This window comes from Xiphophorus couchianus, chromosome 11 (genome assembly GCF_001444195.1).
Source record: "Xiphophorus couchianus chromosome 11, X_couchianus-1.0, whole genome shotgun sequence".
Taxonomy (NCBI): domain Eukaryota; kingdom Metazoa; phylum Chordata; class Actinopteri; order Cyprinodontiformes; family Poeciliidae; genus Xiphophorus; species Xiphophorus couchianus.
Genome location: NC_040238.1, coordinates 32,231,671 through 32,254,200, shown reverse-complemented (window position 1 = coordinate 32,254,200; position 22,530 = coordinate 32,231,671). Strand labels below are relative to the sequence as shown.

The following is a 22,530-nucleotide window of genomic DNA, read 5'->3' as shown; positions in this document are numbered from 1 at the left end:
TCTCACTGAAGCAAATGAATCTTTTGATGGAAAGAATGAAGGCAATATTCATCTAAAACAATATACTTTAAAAGTTAACTTTCACTTACACTAAGTAATTACTTTTGAGTTAATGACAAAAAAGTTGAGAATAAGCTTCTTAATTCAGGGATGAAAGACCATTAGGGTCTGAAGAAAAATGAGTCAACAACAAACCAGAATGAGATGCATTACGTTGAACCTAAATATCTTACATCTCAAAGGTCATTCTCACTAAATATATGTTAATAACAATAACAGCAAAAGTAATAATATCTTTGTGTGCTACAAAAAACAAAGGAATAGTAACACATCAATGCAGATAGAAGACATTTGTAACTTTAATGTAAAGGTTCGGTTTTACCAGTAATTCTTTCTTCTTGTTGCACATCTGTTCTCATTAAATTGAATGAAGTAGACATTACATATTCTTTCAAAACCAGAACATTAACTAATCTTGTCATTCTGCTTGTATTTCAGCTTTAACTGGTTCATTAAATAACTAATAAACTAAACTAAAAAAAAGGCATCGATACTGGAGTCCAAATTACCGGACACGCCTCTTTGGCTTTCATGAATTTTATTGTTGCTACATTTGCTTTAGTAATATTCTCACTCTCAATCATAATAAAAATACTCCCACCTACTGGCCATATGGTGTAACCGTCGAGTAAAAGATTTGCCAACTGACTCAGGCAACAGCTGTAGGATATTCTGTTTTCATTCATCTAAAATCTAACTTGCAAATGTGCTCTTTCTAACTCCATGATACAGAGAACATTTACGATATTCAAAATAGCAGTAAGCAGCCTTGATATTCTGGACTTGTGACTTTAAAAACAAATGTAATGGCTGAAAAACACAAACACAATCTTCATTCTGATCATGTGTCCTGTAAAACAAATATTTGAATTAATGTTAATATTGGTAGTTACAGTTGAAATCCCTTAGCTTTATACAAAGTTTTGTTACCAACCAATTGTACTGTCTAATCATTTGGAGTATGGGTGGATCATTTATAAATGGCCATTTTTTGTCATTTGGTACCAAATAAATAACCTGATTTGAATTAAACGAAACTGAATTGATAGCTTTGATGCTGTTAGTTGGCTTAACCCCAAATATTTACAGATCTCTTCACTCGACTCATATTTGTGAGCTAGTTTGAAGTGGCAGACATTTTGATCAGCGGTAGGAGTGTCAGGTCATGGACGAGCTTTTGATGAACCAATCGCCTCAGTAGCCTCTAAATATGGCTAAAGTCATCAACAAGTCACTTCTTAAAGAAAGGTGCTAATCCAAATCTGATGTAATCAGTTTTGTCTTTACCACATAATTTAATATTAACTTAGATACTGTTCATCTGGAAACAAACCCCTTTACAAAGATTGCATGAATTCAGTTCAAACTAGCTGGTGTTCATTGCTCTGGCCAAGGTTTAGCTGTTCAGTATTTTGGGCTTTCTATCTATTAGTGACACTTAAGGTGCCAAACACCAGAACCCAAGGTACTGAAGAATTCTGTACATTCCTGAAAATGTACACTTGTCCTGTTAGGTGCCAGTGCTGCAATTATAGGACATATTTAAAAATTAGGCCAGTTTAAATTTGAACACTGTATGGACCTGCATACCTGATCAGTACCACTGCTGATACACACATTTCCCCACAGTGGGACAAGGATTTTGCTGTAAACAGGACACCAAATCTTAGAACAAACTTTTTAAAACACTTGGATATTTAACTCACATTTTTCTGAGTTTGATGTACAGTTGAGAACCTGAGTATGAAAAGGCAAGAGCGCCCCCTACAGGCAGTTGGATCACATGGAACTTGAATCCAGTCAAGAATCCTCATCAGTACAGATGAAACCAAATGTACACAATATTACATGTTTGTACCAAACAGGTTTAGTAACAAAAAAAAAAAATTTAATAAGCCATTTTTTTATCCCAACCCTATAGCATTTTTAATGTGTAGTAAAAAGGTAGCTAGCATTGAATTCAGTTTAAGCACCATGTAGAATCATAATTTCACATATTTATAAGCTCTTCCTGTTTTATTTCATTTTTCCCCAATGTAGCAGAGTGCTAAATTATTTGCAGAGAATTAATTAAACCAAACAAGAGTCAACAGTTGCAAATTTTATTTTTAAGGAAGTGACACTCTATAAAACAAGACATGTCAAATCAGTGTTTGCTATGCAGACAAGTTTTTTTATTTTTCCCCCCACCCCCCATGTGTCAATGCAGTTATGGACCTATTCAATACACTCTTAAGCTTGTGGCAACTTCTGCTGTAAGAGGGCTTCGATCTTTACATCCCAGGAGGTAGGTTTGAGGGGATGGAATGTTTAGTCGACCTCCTCGATGGTTGGGCCAGAGGATCCGCCACCGGGAGCAGCACCGCCTGCTCCTGGGAAGCCACCAGGCATGCCTTCTGGCATCCCACCAGCACTCTGGTACAGCTTTGTGATGATAGGGTTGCACACCTTCTCCAGCTCCTTCTGTTGGTGTTCATACTCATCCTTTTCGGCAGTCTGAAATAAAAATGAAATTAGGAATTAGGGTAGTTTAGGAGTGCTCAACAGAAGGTTTCCCTCCCCCCCATTTACCTGGTTCTTATCTAGCCAGCTGATAACTTCGTTGCACTTATCCAAGATCTTCTGCTTGTCATCGTCACTGATCTTTCCAGCAAGCTTCTCATCCTCCACAGTTGACTTCATGTTGAAAGCATAAGACTCCAGGCCGTTCTTTGCAGACACCTTGTCGCGCTGCACATCATCCTCTGCCTTGTATTTCTCTGCTTCCTGAACCATGCGCTCGATGTCCTCCTTACTGAGGCGACCTGAAAGCAGAGGGCATTAAGAAACTGCCAAGAAACGTTTGGAAGATCAGCCCAAAATTTACCTTTGTCGTTTGTGATGGTGATCTTGTTCTCCTTGCCAGTGCTTTTGTCGACAGCAGAGACATTCATGATACCATTAGCATCAATATCGAAAGTCACCTCAATCTGTGGAACACCACGAGGAGCAGGAGGAATTCCTGTCAATTCAAACTTCCCCAGAAGGTTGTTGTCCTTTGTCATAGCACGCTCTCCCTCATAGACCTGTTGAGACCCATTTAAGAGAATAAGATTGACATGTTCACCTTAACATGGCAAAGTCAGGCCAAGCTCCTTAGGAGAAGATGACCAGAGCATCCTGACCTGGATAAGCACACCAGGCTGGTTGTCAGAGTATGTGGTGAAGGTCTGGGTCTGCTTTGTTGGAATAGTGGTGTTGCGTTTAATCAGGACAGTCATGACACCTCCAGCCGTCTCGATACCCAGGGACAGAGGAGTAACATCCAGAAGGAGCAGGTCCTGTACGTTCTCAGACTTGTCTCCAGACAGAATGGCAGCCTGGACAGCTGTAGAGACGAAAGGAACATCCCAAATCTGTTAGCACACTGGACTGAGGATCACCATGGTAAATGACCTGATTGTATTCTTACCAGCTCCGTAAGCCACAGCTTCATCTGGGTTGATGCTCTTGTTTAGCTCTTTTCCGTTGAAGAAATCCTGAAGCAGCTTCTGGATCTTGGGGATACGGGTAGAGCCGCCTACCAAGACAATGTCATGGATCTGGCCTTTATCCATCTTGGCATCACGGAGAGACTTCTCCACGGGGTCAAGGGTTCCACGGAAGAGATCAGCATTGAGCTCCTCAAAACGAGCTCTGGTGATAGAGGTGTAGAAGTCAACTCCCTCATACAGAGAGTCGATCTCAATGCTGGCCTGGGTGCTGGAAGACAGGGTGCGCTTTGCCCGCTCACAAGCAGTACGCAGACGGCGGACTGCCCTCTTGTTGTCGCTGATGTCCTTCTTGTACTTGCGTTTGAACTCAGCAATGAAGTGGTTAACCATACGGTTGTCAAAGTCTTCCCCACCAAGATGAGTATCTCCAGCAGTGGATTTCACTTCAAAGATACCATCCTCGATGGTCAAGATGGAAACATCAAAAGTGCCACCACCGAGATCAAAGATGAGCACGTTCCTCTCTGAACCAACCTAAAAGTTCAGCAGGCAACAAGGCTAATTATTAGTGAACTGCAGTGATTCAGTCTCAAGTTAAAGTGTGAAACTGATTTCTGCCTACCTTCTTGTCCAGCCCATAGGCGATAGCAGCTGCAGTCGGTTCATTGATTATACGCAAAACATTGAGGCCAGAGATGGTGCCAGCATCCTTCGTGGCCTGACGCTGGGAGTCATTGAAGTAAGCAGGTACTGTGATCACAGCATTGTTGACAGTCTGAAAGAATAAAGACAGTCGTTAACATTTAATTTATAAAATCAGGAAAAATATATATAAAAAATAAAAATTGAGCCTTACTTTTCCAAGGTAGGCCTCAGCAATTTCCTTCATCTTTGTCAACACCATGGAGGAGATTTCCTCTGGGTAGAAGGATTTAGTTTCACCCTTGTATTCAACCTGAACCTTGGGGCGGCTGCTGTCATTGATTACAGTAAATGGCCAGTGCTTCATGTCTGACTGTACAACGGCATCGTCAAACCTCCGGCCAATCAATCGTTTGGCATCTGTAAAGACAAAGAGCCAAGAATGTAACCAGAGTAAGGGATCAGCCTCGCCTTCCTGGGAAGTAGAAAATGTAAATAGCAGGAATCTGCACCTTAAAGATGAACCACTTGAGTGAAATTTGTTCAAATGTACTTTCAGCATAATCAGTCATGAAAACTGGCAAAATGGGAAATGTAGAATTGAAATAGACTTTCATACCAAAAACTGTATTGGTAGGGTTCATGGCAACCTGATTCTTGGCTGCATCTCCAATCAGCCTCTCTGTATCTGTGAAAGCCACATAGCTGGGTGTGGTCCTGTTGCCTTGGTCATTGGCAATGATTTCAACTTTGCCATGCTGGAACACACCAACACAGGAATAGGTGGTTCCAAGATCGATTCCAACTGCTGGTCCCTTAGACATGTTTACTGAGAGAGGGAATAACAAAAAAAATAAATAAACACTGAAAGTCTACATAATAATGAACAACAAGTACATATTTCAAATATACATATGTAGGAATACAGACAATTATATAATATATCTCTTCACCCCAGGAACAAATACCCGGAAAGACTGCAGGAAGCTTAACCGCCATTAGAGAACATTCGAGAATGTTCCAGAAGCCCCTCCCCCTACCGCAGTGAGAACACGCTGCTGACTAACACAAACGTATATTCATAATCCTGGCATATAAACCGTTTAATTTTAGAGTTATCTTTCACCCAGGCTTAAATAATTAACAATATTAAATTTGATAGGAGCTCAATTACGTCTTATTTTAGAGCTGTAGGTATAAAATAAAACGTTAACAAAAGCAGTAATCACACCCCCAAACAAGAAGATCGACTTGCTAACAAAACGAGTAACAAAAAGAATCTTACCAAATCGTTCGGCCGGGGTTGACAGAATGTGCTAGGATGGAATGGAACCAGCGACAGACGTGAGACCTCTCTGGGATGTGAAGGATAAGGAACGTTCTGCTTCTCAGAACGTTATATATCACCGGCATACCGGCCAATCAGTGTCCAGTCGTTGTTACAGCACCAATGACATTGGTGATATCTGATGACGCTAATGACGATGCTCATCACTTCCTGTTCTTTCGACTGAAGTCTTTCATAATCACTTTGAGAGAACACGTGCGTGAGCATGGCATCCTTTATTAAAATAAAAGGTCATTGGCTGAAGCGCATACTTTTACAAGGATTGTGCTGATGCTGATAACGAGTTTAACCACATTATTAAAGTACATCTTTTTGTTTTAATCTAATATTTAGATGAAAACAGCTGAGTGAAAACATGTCTTTCCTTTTATATTGTTAATTTTTCTACTTATTCACAACGTGCCATGCTTATTGTTTGGTTCAAGTGTTTGTAACCTTCCAGTTGTTCATTATTGCCTTGATGAGACTCAGAAAGTCTGTTTCATAGGGAACCGTCTGTAGTTAGTTATTCACCTAATTAATAAGGATGATAAAAACTGATCAATATAATTTATCCATATTGATACTCATCCTCTCTCATACAATATTTTGTAGCAAAATAATATTTATTGGTACAAAATGCATACATATATTTACATTTCTGTGTAAAAAAAAAATACATTCTTTTCCATGTAAACAGTGTAAACAAGCATTTTATCAAGAACACGTGCAGTTGTGTAGTTATTAGACATAAACACCAGCAGACTCCTCCGCTTCACTTCATTTTCACATATTGCATAGGAAAGAAAAATATCTATTTTCCATGGTATGACAGTTGGTCTTTAGTTAAAAATCTAAAAAACATTTCAAATCTAAGAAAGGACAATTTCCTAATAAATACATGACTTTTAACAACAAACTGTCTTTGTACTGTATCATGATTTGTTGTAATTTTCAGATTTTGGCATTTTTATATATTGCATTCACAAACAACACACCAAAACTGTTTGCATTTGAGTATTTGAGGTTAACACACATGCATATCAGTAGTTTATAATCTTTTAATGACTATCCCAGGATGGTTCATAACTATAATAGTAAAGTTTCTGAGTGCAAAGGTAGGTAATGCCTCCTTTTATTGTGCTGCTCCTTGTAGACTCTTGACTCTGGAAACACAATTACAGGTTTAGTAAAGTCAGGGAATCTGACTTTACTGGTCAGGTTCATCATTTGATGACAAACTTGACCACGAGGTTCCGTCGTCTGAAGTTATTAAAGTGAAGTCTCCTTTATGTTGCTTCTGACTGCGGCTTGCGTCTGACTTTGAGAGGTCTGCTCTATGGTGGCGCTTTCTTTTCGAGTCATTGCATTTGGGTTTGTTACTGAAGTTATTGCTGCTGGATCCTCAACAACATACTGTGCAAATACCGTGTTGAAGAGTCCTGTGAAATAAACAGAGAATTTTACAATGAGGGACTTTTTTAAAATTAAAAACAAAGACAAACTCAAAACCATGCTTATAAGAGAGAGTGGAAACAGTAACTGTAAGGAATAAGAAATATAATATAAACTTACAAGAACAGTATAATCTAAATGTCTGACTCATTTTCTCTCCATATAGCTAAATGTGGGCATGAATTATGTTTAAAATATTTCCTGGCTGGCAAGTAAACAGATTGTTTCTGCTGCACATCATCCCTACGCCAGTCATCTTCTTCAAATGGGATTCAGTGTCATTTTCAGAAAAAAAATCAGCCCTCATTTCTAAAATAATAAAATATTCAGTGTTTGGGTTCCAACTCTATTTGACGAATGAGATTATGATCTCTGCTGTCTAAGTTTGACTACAAAATGAAAGGAATCACAATTCACTGCCATACCTCTTCGCCTTTGCCCTTGGGAGTTCTTTTCTTCTTGGCTTGATTTTGACTTACTGCTAGTTTCTGATGGGTCGCAGTCTTCATTCTCTGTAACAATGAAAACTGTAAGATGTTTGTGAATGATAAGCACATTCAAATGAAAGCACTATTATATACTATGTTCACAGCATTTAAAGCAACTCCAGCAGAAATCTGATGTTGGTGTGTTTCTGCACAGAAAATAAGAACTTAGCCTGCTCACCTTTCTTCCAGGCAATGTGTGCTCTCCTCAGCTTGATAGCAAAGAAAATAACCACAACCAGAAGGGCAAATATGAGGCATGTCACCAGAAGTACTAATAAGGAAGAGCTTTGTTTCCTTTCTGTTCTCTTATCAGGGTCTAGGAAAAAGATATAGCACAGCTCACTAAAGGCCCACCAATGATTCAGCCATGTCAAGACCCTACATTTAACAGCATCTGGTGTTTACCTGTCATGTTTGTCTTTGTAGTATTATACAGGTTTATGTCCTCTTGTAAATCACCTTTAAAGACATAAGACACATTTAGTTAGTGGCAGATTAGTTGTTCCTCCTTTCAATTTTAATACATCTTCCACTTTCCATAGATGGCATATCTTATGTAGAGCGTGTGTATGGTTGTATGTTTCTGTGTGGCATACTGAAAGACTAAATAATGTAAAGTGAGAATGAATAATTTAGCTAATGCAGCCACAGTGTGTTAAATGAGAATATCTGGTTTCACCACTAGATGTCAGCAAACGCATTTTCCTCAACTCATCTTTTACGCTAAGTACTAAGATGACGCAGGTACCTGTAGTGTTCGTTGTTTCAGAGGTGGTGTCATTCCAAATTAGGTCTGGTGTTGTAGAGTTGAGCGAGTCCTCTGTAGATAGTACTGTAAGCAAGCATATAAATGGTTCAACATTGACGTTCAAATTAACTTATTGCAGTTATAGAATGCAAACAGACTTTGTTCGGTATATGGGGTTATATTAAAGATATTAGAAAAAAAAGGATGAACATGTGCAGGTATCAAATTAGCACACAAACCCTATGCTGAAACTCAGTGTTCCACCATTACACTGAGAAGATCTGCACTAACAGTGCTAACCACACACTCTGAGCTCTCCTCATCGGAAACAGATTGTGTGATATCACAACCCACAGCTGAGGTTAGATGACAGTCTGCATTAGAAAAGAGAGATATCTGTCCTTTCCATCTCAAAAACCCACCACGTGTTGTACATGCACCATTTAGCCCTCTTTTCCTCTATTGACCTTCATGTACAAAGTTTCTTTTTAAGAACCATTTGATAAAATTTAGATTAATTGAGCTTAGCAAAGCACACCAGACAGTATTTACGTAAATTCAGACAGACAGAAAAACACTCAGGATGTGGGTCGTTAAATTTCATGTACGATCAGAAACAGGTTAAAAAACATACTACACCAGCTCCCATGATATCGTTTGCTTAGGGTTAGTGGTATCTCAACCTGCTTTCACTGGTTCTGGTCTGGAAACCAATGCTCTGTTTGGCTGAGTCAATAAATGCTAGCTACTAGCAGGCTTCGCTCTATCCATTATTTAAAGTATTTCCTTAATGACATTGTCTTTCTTTCTTTTTTCACAGTGAATGGAGACAAATAGTTGGATTCTATCCATCAGCAGCGAACTCACAGGAGTAAGCACTGGTACCCAATTGGGTGAGGGCTGTCAAAGAACACTAAACCCATCTTTGCTGGCTAGAAAGCCAGTGGCTACTGGTAGCACAAAAGAGCACTGACTTATCACAAAACACTATAAACGTCTGAGTTTATGGGTCTTCTGTTTGTTTTGAGGAGTTTTTCTGGGTAAAACTTGAACAACTCAACTTCACTATTAAAGAGCATAAAAGCACACTCTCATTGCATGAGTGGAAATTCATCTCTACTGATATGAAACTTGTGTTAATATATTAACACGTTATCTGCAGTAGCTTCTGAGGTCCGGTTTCTTTTTCTGCTGTTACTATTTCCTCTTTGTCTCTCTGCTCTAATACTCATAAGTAGTGGAAATATTATTCAGAGCACTTGCAGTATGAAAGCTCTATAATGACAGCAATTTCACCTACCAGTGGTGTTGAAATGTAAGTGAACAGATGTAGCTGGCTCCACAGAAGGTCCTGCAGGGGTCACGGTGAAAGTCTTGGGGTCACTGGCAGTAAGCATCTCATTGGGCGCAGATGACCACTCTACTGAGGGACCATTTGTGTTTGTGGTTGAAAAGCGGACTGCTGGGTTATTGCTTATAAAGGATCTTGAAGTTGTCCTCAGCGCCCTCACAGAACTCTGAGGCTGTGCTGTGGAAGGACTGGAGGTGGATTCAAGGACAAGTTTTGTTTCTGTGAGAGAAAAAAAACATTTACATCACAAAGATCAGAAACAAGTAAGAGGAAGATGTGCGTTGTCATCTGGACAATTTTCAAATGACGTATGTTGTCCAACTTAATAGAGGAAACCAAACTATTTAGGGTGCACAGAAAGAGGAAATGATTTTGGTCTGTTATTTTGGTCAGAAGTTCAGAACTTAAGCCAGTGAGACGGAGCAACTGATGGGAAAAAACCTTTTGGGTTTTTTGTTTTATGACGATACAACCACACTTTCACTGTTCCACAAATATTCCAATTTATTGGAGAAGTACTTTCCTGTAAACAGGTTTCAATAAAACCTCCTGTCAGGGGGAATATTTTCACTGCCTGGAGATAATTGACAAAGATAGCAAGAGATGTCAGGAACTCACTCTGTTTTCCAACTTTCACAAACTGCATCAAAGGCCCTGCATGCAGATCTGGGTGGTGAACAAGGCACTTCACAGTGACTCTGCTATTCTCAGGATAAACATATAAGATTGCTGCTGTGGCAAAAGTTTTGGGTTCTTCATATGTAGTTCCTTGAACTGTGAGGAAAAAAACAGTGTTCATTAACAACAGCCACTGAGCAGAGGAAATACCTTACAACAGAAAATATTTATTTAACTCCAGTCATCTGTTCCCAATATTGTGGGTAAAGATCAGTATCAGTATCACTTTATCATTGTCCCCTTAGAGACATTTTCCTGGCAGATTACAAAAACTCCATCAACTCCTCTTGTTTATTATACTTTGTCATGTGCTTTTCCTTCTATCTTTGTTCCTTTTTAAATCTCAATTCAAAGATACTTTTTCATATTGAAGTTTGCATTTTTCTTTTTCAACATACATTGAAATTCAGGTTCATTTTTAAGTTTCCAAGTGATCTTGGGAGGTTGGTTGTTTCCCTTAGCGGTGCATTTTACAGCAGACTTCTCTCCTTCCCTCGTCACTGACATTCTTGGAAGATCTTTAAATAAATGGAAAAACAAAACAAAACAACAACAAAAAAACCATTAATTCAAACGCTATTGTACAAATGTGGATTAAAAGGTGGCTGCAAGAAATATTTTGTTATTTGATTACTTTATTTTACTCACCCAATACTGTCACCCTCACTGTCTTCACTGACAGTTTGGGTTTATATTGTGTGCATGTGTAAACACCCCCATCTGTAAAGGTGACATTGGTGATACTGATGGAGAACTGTGAGTTGGTCAGCTTGGTGATGCTGTATCGTTTGTCCTTTATTGCTAGAAAAAAAAACAACAGTTCCATGCCTCTTAGTCATCATTGTGACATATTGTCATTTTCTAAAATGTTTCACTAACACATACTACGTACAATATTCACCTGAAATATCGTTGAAGAACATAATATTGTTGTCTGGGTCCCTCCATTCAACGATGCCTTTATCAGATTTGCTAATAGGACAGCGTAGATCCACAGTGGAGCCCTTAAGTGCAGTCACATTTTGCATCTTTTCTGCAAGTGAAACTGTGACAAAATAAAGGAGAAGTATGAGTTCCTTGAAAGTCTAAACTTGTAACTGTGGCTACAGCACTTCTGACAGAGAAGTTTGAACCAGCAGAAACAACATACACCTATCCACTGGAACAATTTCAATAAAAGTGTGGAACAAAATAATCTTTCCTACTCACAGCTGTCCATAGCTAAATCTACTTCTCACACCTTGACTCATCTGTTCCCCTGTTTGTCATTGCTCTGCCTCTGCTTATGTGTGTGTGGAGGTGGTGTGACCTTAAAAGAAACATTACAAACAAGCAGCCCCCCTGTTGCTTTTCTGCTGTGACAGGAAGTAATGTGGTCAATTCTCTTAGCTGAGAGAGAAAGTGGGGCGGGTGTGAGAGAAAATATAGATTCGATGTAGGCTGCTGAAGGGGGCCTTGAGTGTTTTTTTCTTTCTTACAGGCTGAAACACACATCTGGAAAATAAGTTTGTGGGGGCATACTGACACCGTTACTCAGGACAGTGGGCTTCAAAGGCTATCAAGACCTTGTTTCTCTTTGTAATATTTCAGGTTCATTATCAATTCTCATGCAAGGCAAAAAAAAAAAGCAGTTCATGTTTTTAGTCGAATAGAAATACATAGATCAGACAATTATACAACTGCTAATAAAAGAAAGACACAATCTAACAATAAATCAACTTGTTAATGTGTTTGACACATTTGAGCTTTAAGACAAGATCTTTAGATTGTTGACATAAGCAGTTTTTAATTTATTACCTGTGGTTAATTTTCAGTTTTATTTGTTGCTAAGGAGTGTTAATTTGATTGGAGTCAACTAAAGGTACAGCTCTTGAATGAATCCAGTCATACATGACAAATGTATTATTTTCTTTCCATTTTGCAAAACATATCTTACTAGTGAGATACCTCAATGCACTGTATTTGGGCTAATTGTATTCTTGCTTTGTAGGCTTGCCTTGTGGTTCATTTTTTAGACAGATTGTTGCTTTGTTAGCAATCTTGCGATTTATCTCCCTACTCAAGCCAGCAGTCACAACTGGACCATCTACTGAATCATTTGAAACATTAACAAATCTTCATAGAACATTTCTTCAACCTAAACAGCATCAAGGAATGATTCATTTTATTTTTAGAGTCTAATTCTTTAAATTAGTATGTCACGACTTCTGGCCTAGATATCTACTGACCTTTTTCCAGGAAACTTGAACTGAGTTCTTATACGGAGTTTAAATTTGATAAATATCTAATGTTTGATTACGTCTTAATGATCGTTTTGTGCTTCATCTTGCCTGTGAATCAACTGACAACTTTTTTAATAAACTTAAATACAATGTAAATAATTAAAACAATTTGTTAATGCCAACACAATATTTGTATGTGCACAATTGTATAGTTTAAACTTGTCCTAATATTTTTCAAGCTGTACCTAAACTGTTTGTGCACTCAGTTTCTCTACAGGAGAGTATTTGTTTTGAAGAAGTACAGATGTGTTCCTGTTCTGCAAGCACAGGTCGGTTCTGTATAGTCAAAGCAGCTTCTGTATGTTCTCTAATAAGGACATTTTATAAGAAAATAGTGTCACATAAGTGACCATACTGATTGCCTTAAAATAAGCAAAAGTGAAACCAAAAACCATTTAATCACAAATCCAAATATATAAGTTTACTGAAGATTTCTCTCACAAGTACCAAAAAGAAATAGATTGAACAAATAATTTTCAGGACTAACTTTAGCGGTGAAAAAGTATTGAAAGTAAACTCACCTTGTACAAGCACCAAGAAGACAATAAGCTGGAGCTTCATCTTCACTCTTTCGTTCTTCCACTTTACTGCGCTTCCTCTGCACTCGCTCTATATGTACTTCACACAGGGACCTTCCATGACATCACACAACTGTGGTTTCCCCTGACTTTTTATTTCAAGACATTTTCATGTGATTCTAAGATGAAAAGTCCAGGTCAATAGTTCAGGAATCATACATAGTTTTTATTTTGTAGCTAGATAATATCTAGATTTTGTTGTATAGATCTGTGACAGAAATACATTGTCGTTTATTTTACTTACTTTGACAACTTTGTCTTTTGTCAGTCAACTAGCAAACTATTACCTTATTTAACTTATTATTCTTAAATCTGGGGTAAACCTATTGAGGGAGAACCCAATTTGCACTGTAATAATAAGATGGTAGAAGATCGATTCAGACAATAACTGCCTTCAGTTTGGTAGCAATTAAAAAAAAAAAACCTTCATTAGGTGGGAATGTGTGCCGAACACTTTGCTAAGTAAAGATTATAGACATTCATCTAATGGACATCCATCCATTGCTTACACTCGCTTATCCTTGCAGGACTGCAGGGAGACTGGTGCCTGTCTCCATGGGGAGAGAGGCAGGGTATACCCTGGACATTAAGTTAATGTAGTTCCATTTTCTATTATTATCCCTGCAAGGCAGAGATTTTACCTCAAATAGATACAAAAATAATCTAAAAACAGCAAATCATGCAAATCTTATACAATTAAATACCACTCCAAATGAACAAACAAAAAAAAAATTATGTGTGATTTCTTTAATAGACAATCTCTCTTTTCAAGTGAATGACCTAATTAGTGATAGTCAGATTGACTTGCTGGGACCTTATTATTTTAATGTTCACATTCCTCGAAATACTGGATGAGGATGAAGAGCAACCACCATCTTTCAGTCATATTTATTGGGCCATTTAATAGCTACATGACCACTAAAACCACTTCTGTTTGTAGTCATACACCAGGCCCTTACTTTTAAATTGTAGACCAATTATCAGATTTCTTTGCTGACTTAGTGTTAAATACTGATAAAGTTATTGTAATGGGGGATTTTGTCATCCACATTAACACTTAAAGAGATAACCTAAATGTACCTAGTCTTTAATGCTAGCTAAGGTTTATTTGGCTTTGCTCAAAATGTCCACAGACCCATTCACTCCTCTTTTCATAGTCTGGACTTTGTGCTGACATATCATATAAAGTGTGAATAATGGAACCTTTTCCTGTTTGACTATTTTTAAAATGACCTTTGAGTTTAATCTACTCTGGTCCTGAGGCAAAATGACATTTTCCGACAATGCTGTTACAACTTTAAATGAATCTTTTCCATTTTTACTTTCCTCTGTATCATAGAAAACCACAGTAGAGGGCAGCCATCTCATTTCTGGTCTTTCACAAACTACATAATGTTACTTCCTCATTGCATGTTGCATTAGACAATGTAGCCCTCTTGAAAAAGAAAGTAACTAGGCATTGGACTCCCTGCTTTAATTAAAAACTATGTATATCAAAGCACAATACTAGAAAATCGGAAGGAAAAAGAGCTTTACACATCTAGAAGAGTTCTCCTGGACCTGGAAATAAAGTCTGCTGCTATAAAAAAAGACCCTTTGCTGAGCTAGAACAGCAAATTTATCATCATTGAAAGAGGAAAATAAGAACAATCCTAGGTTACTCTTCAGTACAGCTACCAAACTTAAACAGAGTCATGGTTGAGCCATCCAATTCCGCAGCTCTCATCAGTAATGACTTCATAGAATTCTTTATAAATAGAGTTTATTCTATTAAAAATAAAATCTCTGGAATCTGGCTGTAAATGATTTCTTGGTCAGTAAGTAAGACAACATTGGACATTAAAAGAGAGTTTTCCTGTAACTTGTCTTGAGACGACATCTATTGTTAATAGATGCTAAATAATCAAACTGAAGTGGACTGATTTTCCCCCATCTCCAGGGACAACCGTCTTCCAGTTTGATGAATTACCTTTAAGTTTAATTTGTTTAGTATTATTTATCACTTACGGCACAACAGGCCAAATGATTCCATTCACACACACTTGCATTCAGAATGGCACATCACTGTCAGCTTGGAGTAATGTCAGTAATGTGGCTAATTCCACTACCTGGATTAATTAGCTTCTGTTTCAAGGGGCCTATGCTGCATGGTCCTTATGCAACATGCAACAAGGTAGCAACACCATGAACAACAATATCAGTGTGTGAAGTAAAATAAATGAAATGTCTGCCCTCTGCTGAGTTGTTCTGAGATACAGAGGACAGTAAATATGAAACAGATTATCTTAAAGTTACGTGGAAACCATGTTGCTTTTTCACCTCAAATTTTGCAAGTTGTAAACATGTCTGCTTTTAATAGACAGCTATTTATTATTGATACCATATAGATGATGTTCTTTAGAGTCTAAATCAGTTTTCTTTTACAAACACAAAGGAAAGTCTAAATAGATTGTCAAAAATAATTATTTTTGTGGGAAGTGATAAGATGGACAAGGTTAGAAATTGGAATAAAAAAAATAAATAGGAACTGTGAAGGTGGGGCAGTTTAGAGATTAAGCTACAGAGAGGCCAGGTTGAGATGGTTTGGACAAGAGTGATAGTGGACAAAGAATATTGAAGATAGAGCTGACAGGTAAAAGAGAAAGACCTTGGAGAAGATGCATTGATGTAGTGAAGAAAGACATGTAACTACATGTCTTTCTTCACTACATCAACCAACTGGTTGGTGTAACAATGTAGTTTAATGATGGGACAGGTTGCGATGGAAGCAGATGATCTGCAGCGTTGACCCTTCAAAGGAGCAACCAAAAAATGGAAAACACTGCTGCTTTTATATTTATATGACTATTATGGTATTACGGTCTTACTTTTTTCAGTTCATTGGTGTTGTAGTTCACCCATTTCCCCCTCTGTGCACCACCCAGGTCCGTTTACCAATTTCAGGACCTGACCAAAACCCCTCCGTGTCATTACCTTGAGAAATAATGAGATTTTAAGTATAAAACAGGGTTTAATGCTGAAAGTGATCAAATGTTGGAAGTCAGAAGAGTCATACAAATGGAACAGATACAGAGTGACATTCTCCATCCAGCACTGGGGTCCACTTAGCTCACCTTAGGGGTGATACCAAGTGAAGCAAAGATAATAGCATGATCTCTGCTTTTAGCTTCTCATTCTGCACAGTCCTTCTCTAATGGGAGTTGACCTGTCTTAATCAGTTTTGTTGGTGTGACTTACCAGTTTTATATGTTATAGTTATGTAAGCATGCAACCGTGTGCATGTGAGCAAACACTAGAAAGAAGACACAGAATCATTTTACTTTTGGTTAAAAGTAGGCTGTACTATTGGTGCAATTTAAGCGCAAAAGGTGGTTACAGTACTGAAAGTACTAATTCTTGTGCTGTACCTACAAATTCAAATAACTCAATTGCTGATTCAGCTCCATTTTTATTCTTTGCTAGTGATGTTGTGCAGCTTCTCTTTTTTTGCTTTACATTTGTGTAGAGGATGCCAATCAAATACTGCAGTCAAGCAATTTGTGTGTTATCTCTCACTTTCTCTATTTCCTTTTCCTTGTCATTGCATTTGCAAAAGACTTTGTCATGTTGGATTTGAGTTTCTTTACCCACATGTAGGTTCACACATAAAGCCAGAGGATTATTGATTCAGTGATGATTTATTAACAGTAAATCTTGACAATGATATTTTTCAGATTTGCCCTCTGGGAATCGGGAAAGGCTGGGCGGCTCAGGTTCTGCTTGGAGAAGGGAGAAGTTAGTAGTGACAGGGGTTGAGGGATGGGAGGAATGGAGGGAAAGGCTTACTGCCTTAGACAAAGATGGACGCTGAGGAAGAGGCAAGGATCCAGGAAAGTGCTGAGGCTCTGAGATGGTAACGGGGGAAGAGCGGCAGACTGTGGTGTCCTGATGGGCAAGGAGCAGTTGCAGATGCGATCTTGGCTGGATGTGGTTCCTGGCTTGAGCCAAACAGCTCATCAGGATCTGAGAGACGGCAAAACAGGATTAATTTGATGACTCAAAAACAGGAACATGAACTTGAGGTTTGGCTCTGACCAAAAAGTGGGACCATCAAACGATGAATGACTGCTCCTCCGCTTCTTAAGAGTCCAGCAGTCGATTGCTGGAATCAGCTGCAGGTGTGCCAGTCTGCCAGAACTCTCCCACGAAGATCCTCTATAGCAGGGTTCTCAAACTCCAGTCCTTGAGGGCCGCTGTCCTGCAGTTTTTAGCCATTTCATTCCAAAACCCTGGAATGAAATGGCTTAATTACCTCCTCCTTGTGTAGATCAGTTCTCCAGAGCCTTGCTAATGACCTAATTATTCTATTCAGGTGTGGTGCAGCAGAGGCACATCTAAAAGTTGCAGGACAGCGGCCCTCGAGGACTGGAGTTTGAGACCCCTGCTCTATAGCAAGAGCACTCACAAAACTGAACTGTAACAGATTGTAGTCAAAACTGGAGCACATTCTCTTATACTGTTGAATCTGTGTTATCGCAGCCGTTTTCCTTCTGTATTACCCCTTTAGCGCTGCCATGACACTTTAACATATTGTTGCTGCTATTGTACCTCAACTTTGTTATTGATGACCATTTTTATTCAGCAACTGAGATTGTCATTTCACTAAAACCTAACATTAAGAAATTTACCCTTGTGTTCTATGAACAAAAAAAAATATTTAGTGAATCTGTATTGTTGTTGTAAATTTTAAAGGATTTATGGGAATATGCAGATTTTATTATATTTTGTAAACAGATATGCACATTCTATAAAATTACAATAAAAACAGTTTACCGTTATTAAATATACAGTAATATACTGTTCAGGTGCAACACTACAGAAGACCCGAAATTTCAGCCAGCACACAAATGGAAGCAATGAATGGTTTATTGAGAATGGGGGTATGGGACGACCAGCAGCCGGACTAGGAACCACTGAGAATGGAGAAACAGGTTAGTGTCAACAGGTGTGGAATGCTCAAACGGGAAAGCCACTAAACTTCTCAGAAAGTTGTAGGAAGCTCAGGTAGGTCCTTGGTTCTTCAGGGAAGCTGTGATGACAAATCGCCTCCAGGGGTATTGATCGCAGGGGAAATAAACTCAGGGAAAAAATGAGCTCAGATGTCAAAAACCAAGGCAAGTTCAGAATCAGACAGGCAGATAAACTTATCTGGGGGAAACAGAAACCAGTAGCGTGTCCGACATGGGCTGGGCAGGGCAGAGAAATCCGAGAGGCAAAACGTGGTCAAGATCATGGTCAGGAAAGGAGGTAACGCTGGATATCTACTCACACCAAAGGGCTTTCAAAATACACTGCCTGGCCAAAAAAAAGGTCGCCACCAAAAAATGGTCACACTCTCTAATATTTTGTTGGACCGCCTTTAGCTTTGATTACAGCCCGCATTCGCTGTGGCATTGTTTCAATAAGCTTCTGCAGTGTCACAAGATTTATTTCCATCCAGTGTTGCATTAATCTTTCACCAAGATCTTGTATTGATGATGGGAGAGTCTGACCACTGCGCTAAGCCTTCTCCAGCACATCCCAAAGATTCTCAATGGGGTTAAGGTCTGGACTCTGTGGTGGCCAATCCATGTGTGAAAAAGATGTCTCATGCTCCCTGAACCACTCTTTCACAATGTGAGCCCGATGAATCCTGGCATTGTCGTCTTGGAATATGCCCGTTCCATTTGGGAAGACAAAATCCATTGATGGAATAACCTGGTCATTCAGTATATTCAGGTAGTCAGCTGACCTCATTCTTTGGGCAGACAATGTTGCTGAACCTAGACCTGACCAACTGCAGCAACCCCAGATCATAGCACTGCCCCCACAGGCTTGTACAGTAGGCACTAGGCATGATGGGTGCATCACTTCACCTGCCTCTCTTCTTACCCTGATGCGCCCATCACTCTGGAACAGGGTAAATCTGGACTCATCAGACCACATGACCCTCTTCCATTCCTCCAGAGTCCAATCTTTATGCTCCCTAGCAAACTGAAGCCTTTTTTTCTGGTTAGCCTTACTGATTAGAGGTTTTCTTACGGCTACACAGCTGTTCAATCCCAACCCCTTGAGTTCCCTTCGCATTGTGCGTGTGGAAATGCTTTTGCGTTCACAATTACTCCTGAGTTCTGATGTTGTTTTTCTCCGATTTGATTTGACCAAACGTTTAAGTAATCGCCGATCACGATCATTCAGGATTTCTTTCCGACCACATTTCTTCCTGGAAGACGATGGTTCCCCACCATCCTTCCAGTTTTTAATGATGCGTTGGACAGTTCTTAACCCAATTCTAGTAGTTTCTGTAATCTCCTTAGATGTTTTCTCTGCTTGATGCATGCCAATGATTTGACCCTTCTTAAACAGACTAACGTCTTTTCCACGACCACAGGATGTGTCTTTTGCCATGGTTGTTTAAGAAAAGAGGAGTTACTCATTACATCAGCTGGGGTTAAATAACTTGTTGCCAGCTGAAAGATAATCGCATATGCAGTACTTATCCAATAGGAGGCTTGTACCTATTTGCTTAGTTAAATCCAGGTGGCGACTTTTTTTTGGCCAGGCAGTGTATCTGACACTGTCTGCCTGTCTGAGGCTGAATGTAACTGCTGGTGAGCAGGTGGATGGTATGAACCTGATTGCAGCAGTGAGAGCTGAGGAGGGAAACAGCGCAGAGCAGAATCATAACATCAGGTTAATAACATGAACTGTAAAATAACAATAAAATGTCTTGTCTAACAGTTACTGTTATTTTATCGTTAATTTACTGTAATTCAATTTACAGTAATATACAGTTACTATAATAATGCTAAATCAGAAACATCAAAATTCAACATTGTCCCTTGCTGGGATGTCAGCTGGTTGTCTCAGTTTCTGATGGAGATGTACCAGCAGCCTCTGCAGTGATAAATATCCTGGCTGGATGGATTTGGAGACAAAAGGGTAAAACCTTCATGTAAATATAAATGTGTTTAATGGCACTACACGAAGTAGTCAGATTTTACTGTTTATTATTGTAAATTATGGTGATGTGTGATCTTCATAAAATAGCTATGCTAAATATGAAAAGTTTAGACAAGTATATTTGCAGAGTGCCATACTCCAAGCTCTGTGCATTTATATTGGTCTGCTACTTTAGAACAATCAGATACCTTATAATTGTTTTGAAAGAACAATTGAAATATTTATAAACATAAGTGGTCAGTATGATACAGTTGGCACTTATGTTTTTTATATTGAAACACAACCTGAGAGGCATACAGATGAAATGGCAGAACTGACAAGGCTTCTGGAAATGTGTCAAGGTGGAAAAAAGGAAGAGAGCACCGGCTATGGATTTATGGGAGCCCGCTGCCTCATTCTGTAAATACCCGTAAGATAAAAACAGCCAAAAAATAAAGCAGTTCAAACACCCTTTAATGAAAGCACCACAAAAAAACAATACACAAAAAATGAGCTTACATCAGAGCTGTTCAAAAATCACCGTTCAGGACTGCTTCTAAAGAAAGAAAGGTTTGTTTCCAGCATCTCAAGCATGAAGCAGTTTATTATAGAAAACAGCAGAAACCGAAGCGCCGCCTCGAGTTAGAAAGACAGTGATATAAAAGCGGTAGCTCCACTACAGCGGCTTTCTTCACTTGCTCTTGGCCGGTTTCTCGGTTTTCTTCGGGAGGAGGACAGCCTGGATGTTGGGCAGGACCCCCCCTTGAGCGATGGTCACGCCTCCCAGCAGCTTGTTAAGCTCCTCGTCGTTGCGCACGGCAAGTTGCAGGTGGCGGGGGATGATCCGGGTCTTCTTGTTGTCCCTCGCCGCGTTGCCTGCCAGCTCCAGGATCTCGGCGGTCAAATACTCCAGCACTGCCGCCAGATACACCGGGGCTCCGGCGCCGACGCGCTCCGCGTAGTTCCCTTTGCGGAGCAGCCTGTGGACTCGACCAACCGGGAACTGGAGCCCGGCTCGAGAGGACCGAGACTTGGCCTTGGCCCTGGCTTTGCCTCCGGTCTTCCCTCTGCCAGACATGGCTACAGATGGCGGTTTATCCCAGAGCGGTGCGGGGCAACGCCTCAACCTTTATGTGGCGTAGCTTGGTGACTGATGCTAGCTCCTGTCCCGGTGTCCTTACGTATCAGTGCGACGCACGACTGTAAATTCGTTGCAGCAATACGTTAACCCCTCCGCCATATTGGGAGAGGAACACAGGGCGGTCTTGTGAGCGAGGAGCTGCAGTTTTCACATGGTTTACTTCTTCTAAACTAACCCTAAAAATGAAGTGAGTCTTACCAAGATGTTTTAAAGATAAATCTGATCGAGTCTACAGTATCGATTCACTCTACGGTTATAACCAGTAGATCACAGTAGCTACCAAGACTAAAACAGCTTTTTTCTTCAGTTCTACATTTGAATTGAAATATTTAAAAGTGTCCTCTGCTGGAGCCCAGCTCCAGGAACCTAGAATTGAATGATCAAACGATTTTAGCTGGATTCTCAGACAGCTCCATCTGTGCTAATAGCAGACTGCACTGAATCTGGTCTTACTGTGCCATGGCAACCATGAAGTGTAAATATTTTTTAGTGACTTGCAGACAGATGTGAACTGGAAGGTCCCATCTGTTGTTCATTACATGAATAACTTTATCTGGATTTTCAGCACTATTACTAAACTCCCAGCTCCACAGTCTTTGCTGATCATCCAAGAATTAGAAATATCCAAAAAACCTTTCAACCTGCAAAATACTACCATCAGAATGTCTGAATTCCATTTATTTGCTTGTGAATGGAATTTATGTCACTTATTTTGGAACTAGGTAGACCACTTGTTTAAAAGTTAAAATGTCTCATGAGATCATGATGGCGGGTAGGTTCCCACGTGGCTGTGCTGAGTTCTGCTCCTGATCTCAAGCCTTTTGCTGAGTGATTTGGATGTTAACCTACTCTTCTATAAAATACCATAAGCAGAACTACATGTTTAAAAACATTTAGCTTCAGGAAAACTTTCAAGCAATTCATACCACTTTCCCTTTAAATCTATCATTTATTTTTTCATAAATAAATGACGGATTTATTCCAGTTGGAAAAAAAACAACAGTGATGGAGGTGGGTGTGTATGTGCCAATAAACAGAACACTCTTCCATATGGTTGCCCTGATCAAAAATGTTCTGATGTTTAAAAGGTACACTTAAAAAATATCCAAAGGGATTCCCAACCAAGTTATGAGTTGGTCTAAGGAAGTAATTCAATATGCAATAGGTCTGATATGTTTCCACCCAAAATATAGCACAGATACAGCTGTGTTGACCACCTGCACCACAGATGGCATTAGAAAGTTGCTAGGCTTTTAAAAATATCTTAGAACTGAATCTAATCAGATGTTGCTATGGACTCAGGGACATTGTCAACTTTTTCAGTTACTCCAAAGTAAAATCAAACAT

General features: G+C 39.3%; 3 protein-coding genes across 4 annotated transcripts; all 3 read right to left on the bottom strand.

The window, feature by feature from the left end:
* Positions 1 to 2,148: 2,148 nt before the first annotated feature.
* Positions 2,149 to 5,614, bottom strand: hspa8 (heat shock protein 8). Its single transcript, XM_028031179.1, has 9 exons — positions 5,461 to 5,614; positions 4,795 to 5,004; positions 4,390 to 4,595; positions 4,156 to 4,308; positions 3,512 to 4,067; positions 3,225 to 3,427; positions 2,927 to 3,125; positions 2,632 to 2,864; positions 2,149 to 2,556 (listed from the first exon to the last, which is right to left on the bottom strand). The coding sequence occupies exons 2-9, from the start codon at positions 4,997 to 4,999 to the stop codon at positions 2,371 to 2,373; spliced, it is 1,941 nt and encodes a 646-aa protein (XP_027886980.1). The 5' UTR covers positions 5,000 to 5,004; positions 5,461 to 5,614; the 3' UTR covers positions 2,149 to 2,370.
* A 109-nt stretch (positions 5,615 to 5,723) lies between these two features.
* crtam (cytotoxic and regulatory T cell molecule) lies at positions 5,724 to 13,086 on the bottom strand. Of its 2 annotated transcripts, none has more exons than XM_028031177.1 (11): positions 13,026 to 13,086; positions 11,115 to 11,267; positions 10,871 to 11,023; positions 10,621 to 10,740; positions 10,163 to 10,318; positions 9,494 to 9,763; positions 8,194 to 8,277; positions 7,851 to 7,904; positions 7,624 to 7,761; positions 7,383 to 7,469; positions 5,724 to 6,944 (listed from the first exon to the last, which is right to left on the bottom strand). In XM_028031177.1, exons 1-11 carry the CDS (start codon positions 13,063 to 13,065, stop codon positions 6,775 to 6,777), a joined length of 1,425 nt encoding a protein of 474 aa, XP_027886978.1. In that variant the 5' UTR covers positions 13,066 to 13,086; the 3' UTR covers positions 5,724 to 6,774. The 2 variants fall into 2 exon arrangements, with proteins under 2 accessions (XP_027886978.1, XP_027886977.1); XM_028031176.1 differs by having other exon boundaries at positions 7,383 to 7,484; positions 11,124 to 11,267.
* Positions 13,087 to 20,495: 7,409 nt separating this feature from the next.
* Positions 20,496 to 21,277, bottom strand: h2ax1 (H2A.X variant histone family member 1). The gene has a single exon (XM_028031178.1). It carries the CDS (start codon positions 21,118 to 21,120, stop codon positions 20,734 to 20,736), a length of 387 nt encoding a protein of 128 aa, XP_027886979.1. The 5' UTR covers positions 21,121 to 21,277; the 3' UTR covers positions 20,496 to 20,733.
* Between the last annotated feature and the right edge of the window lie 1,253 nt (positions 21,278 to 22,530).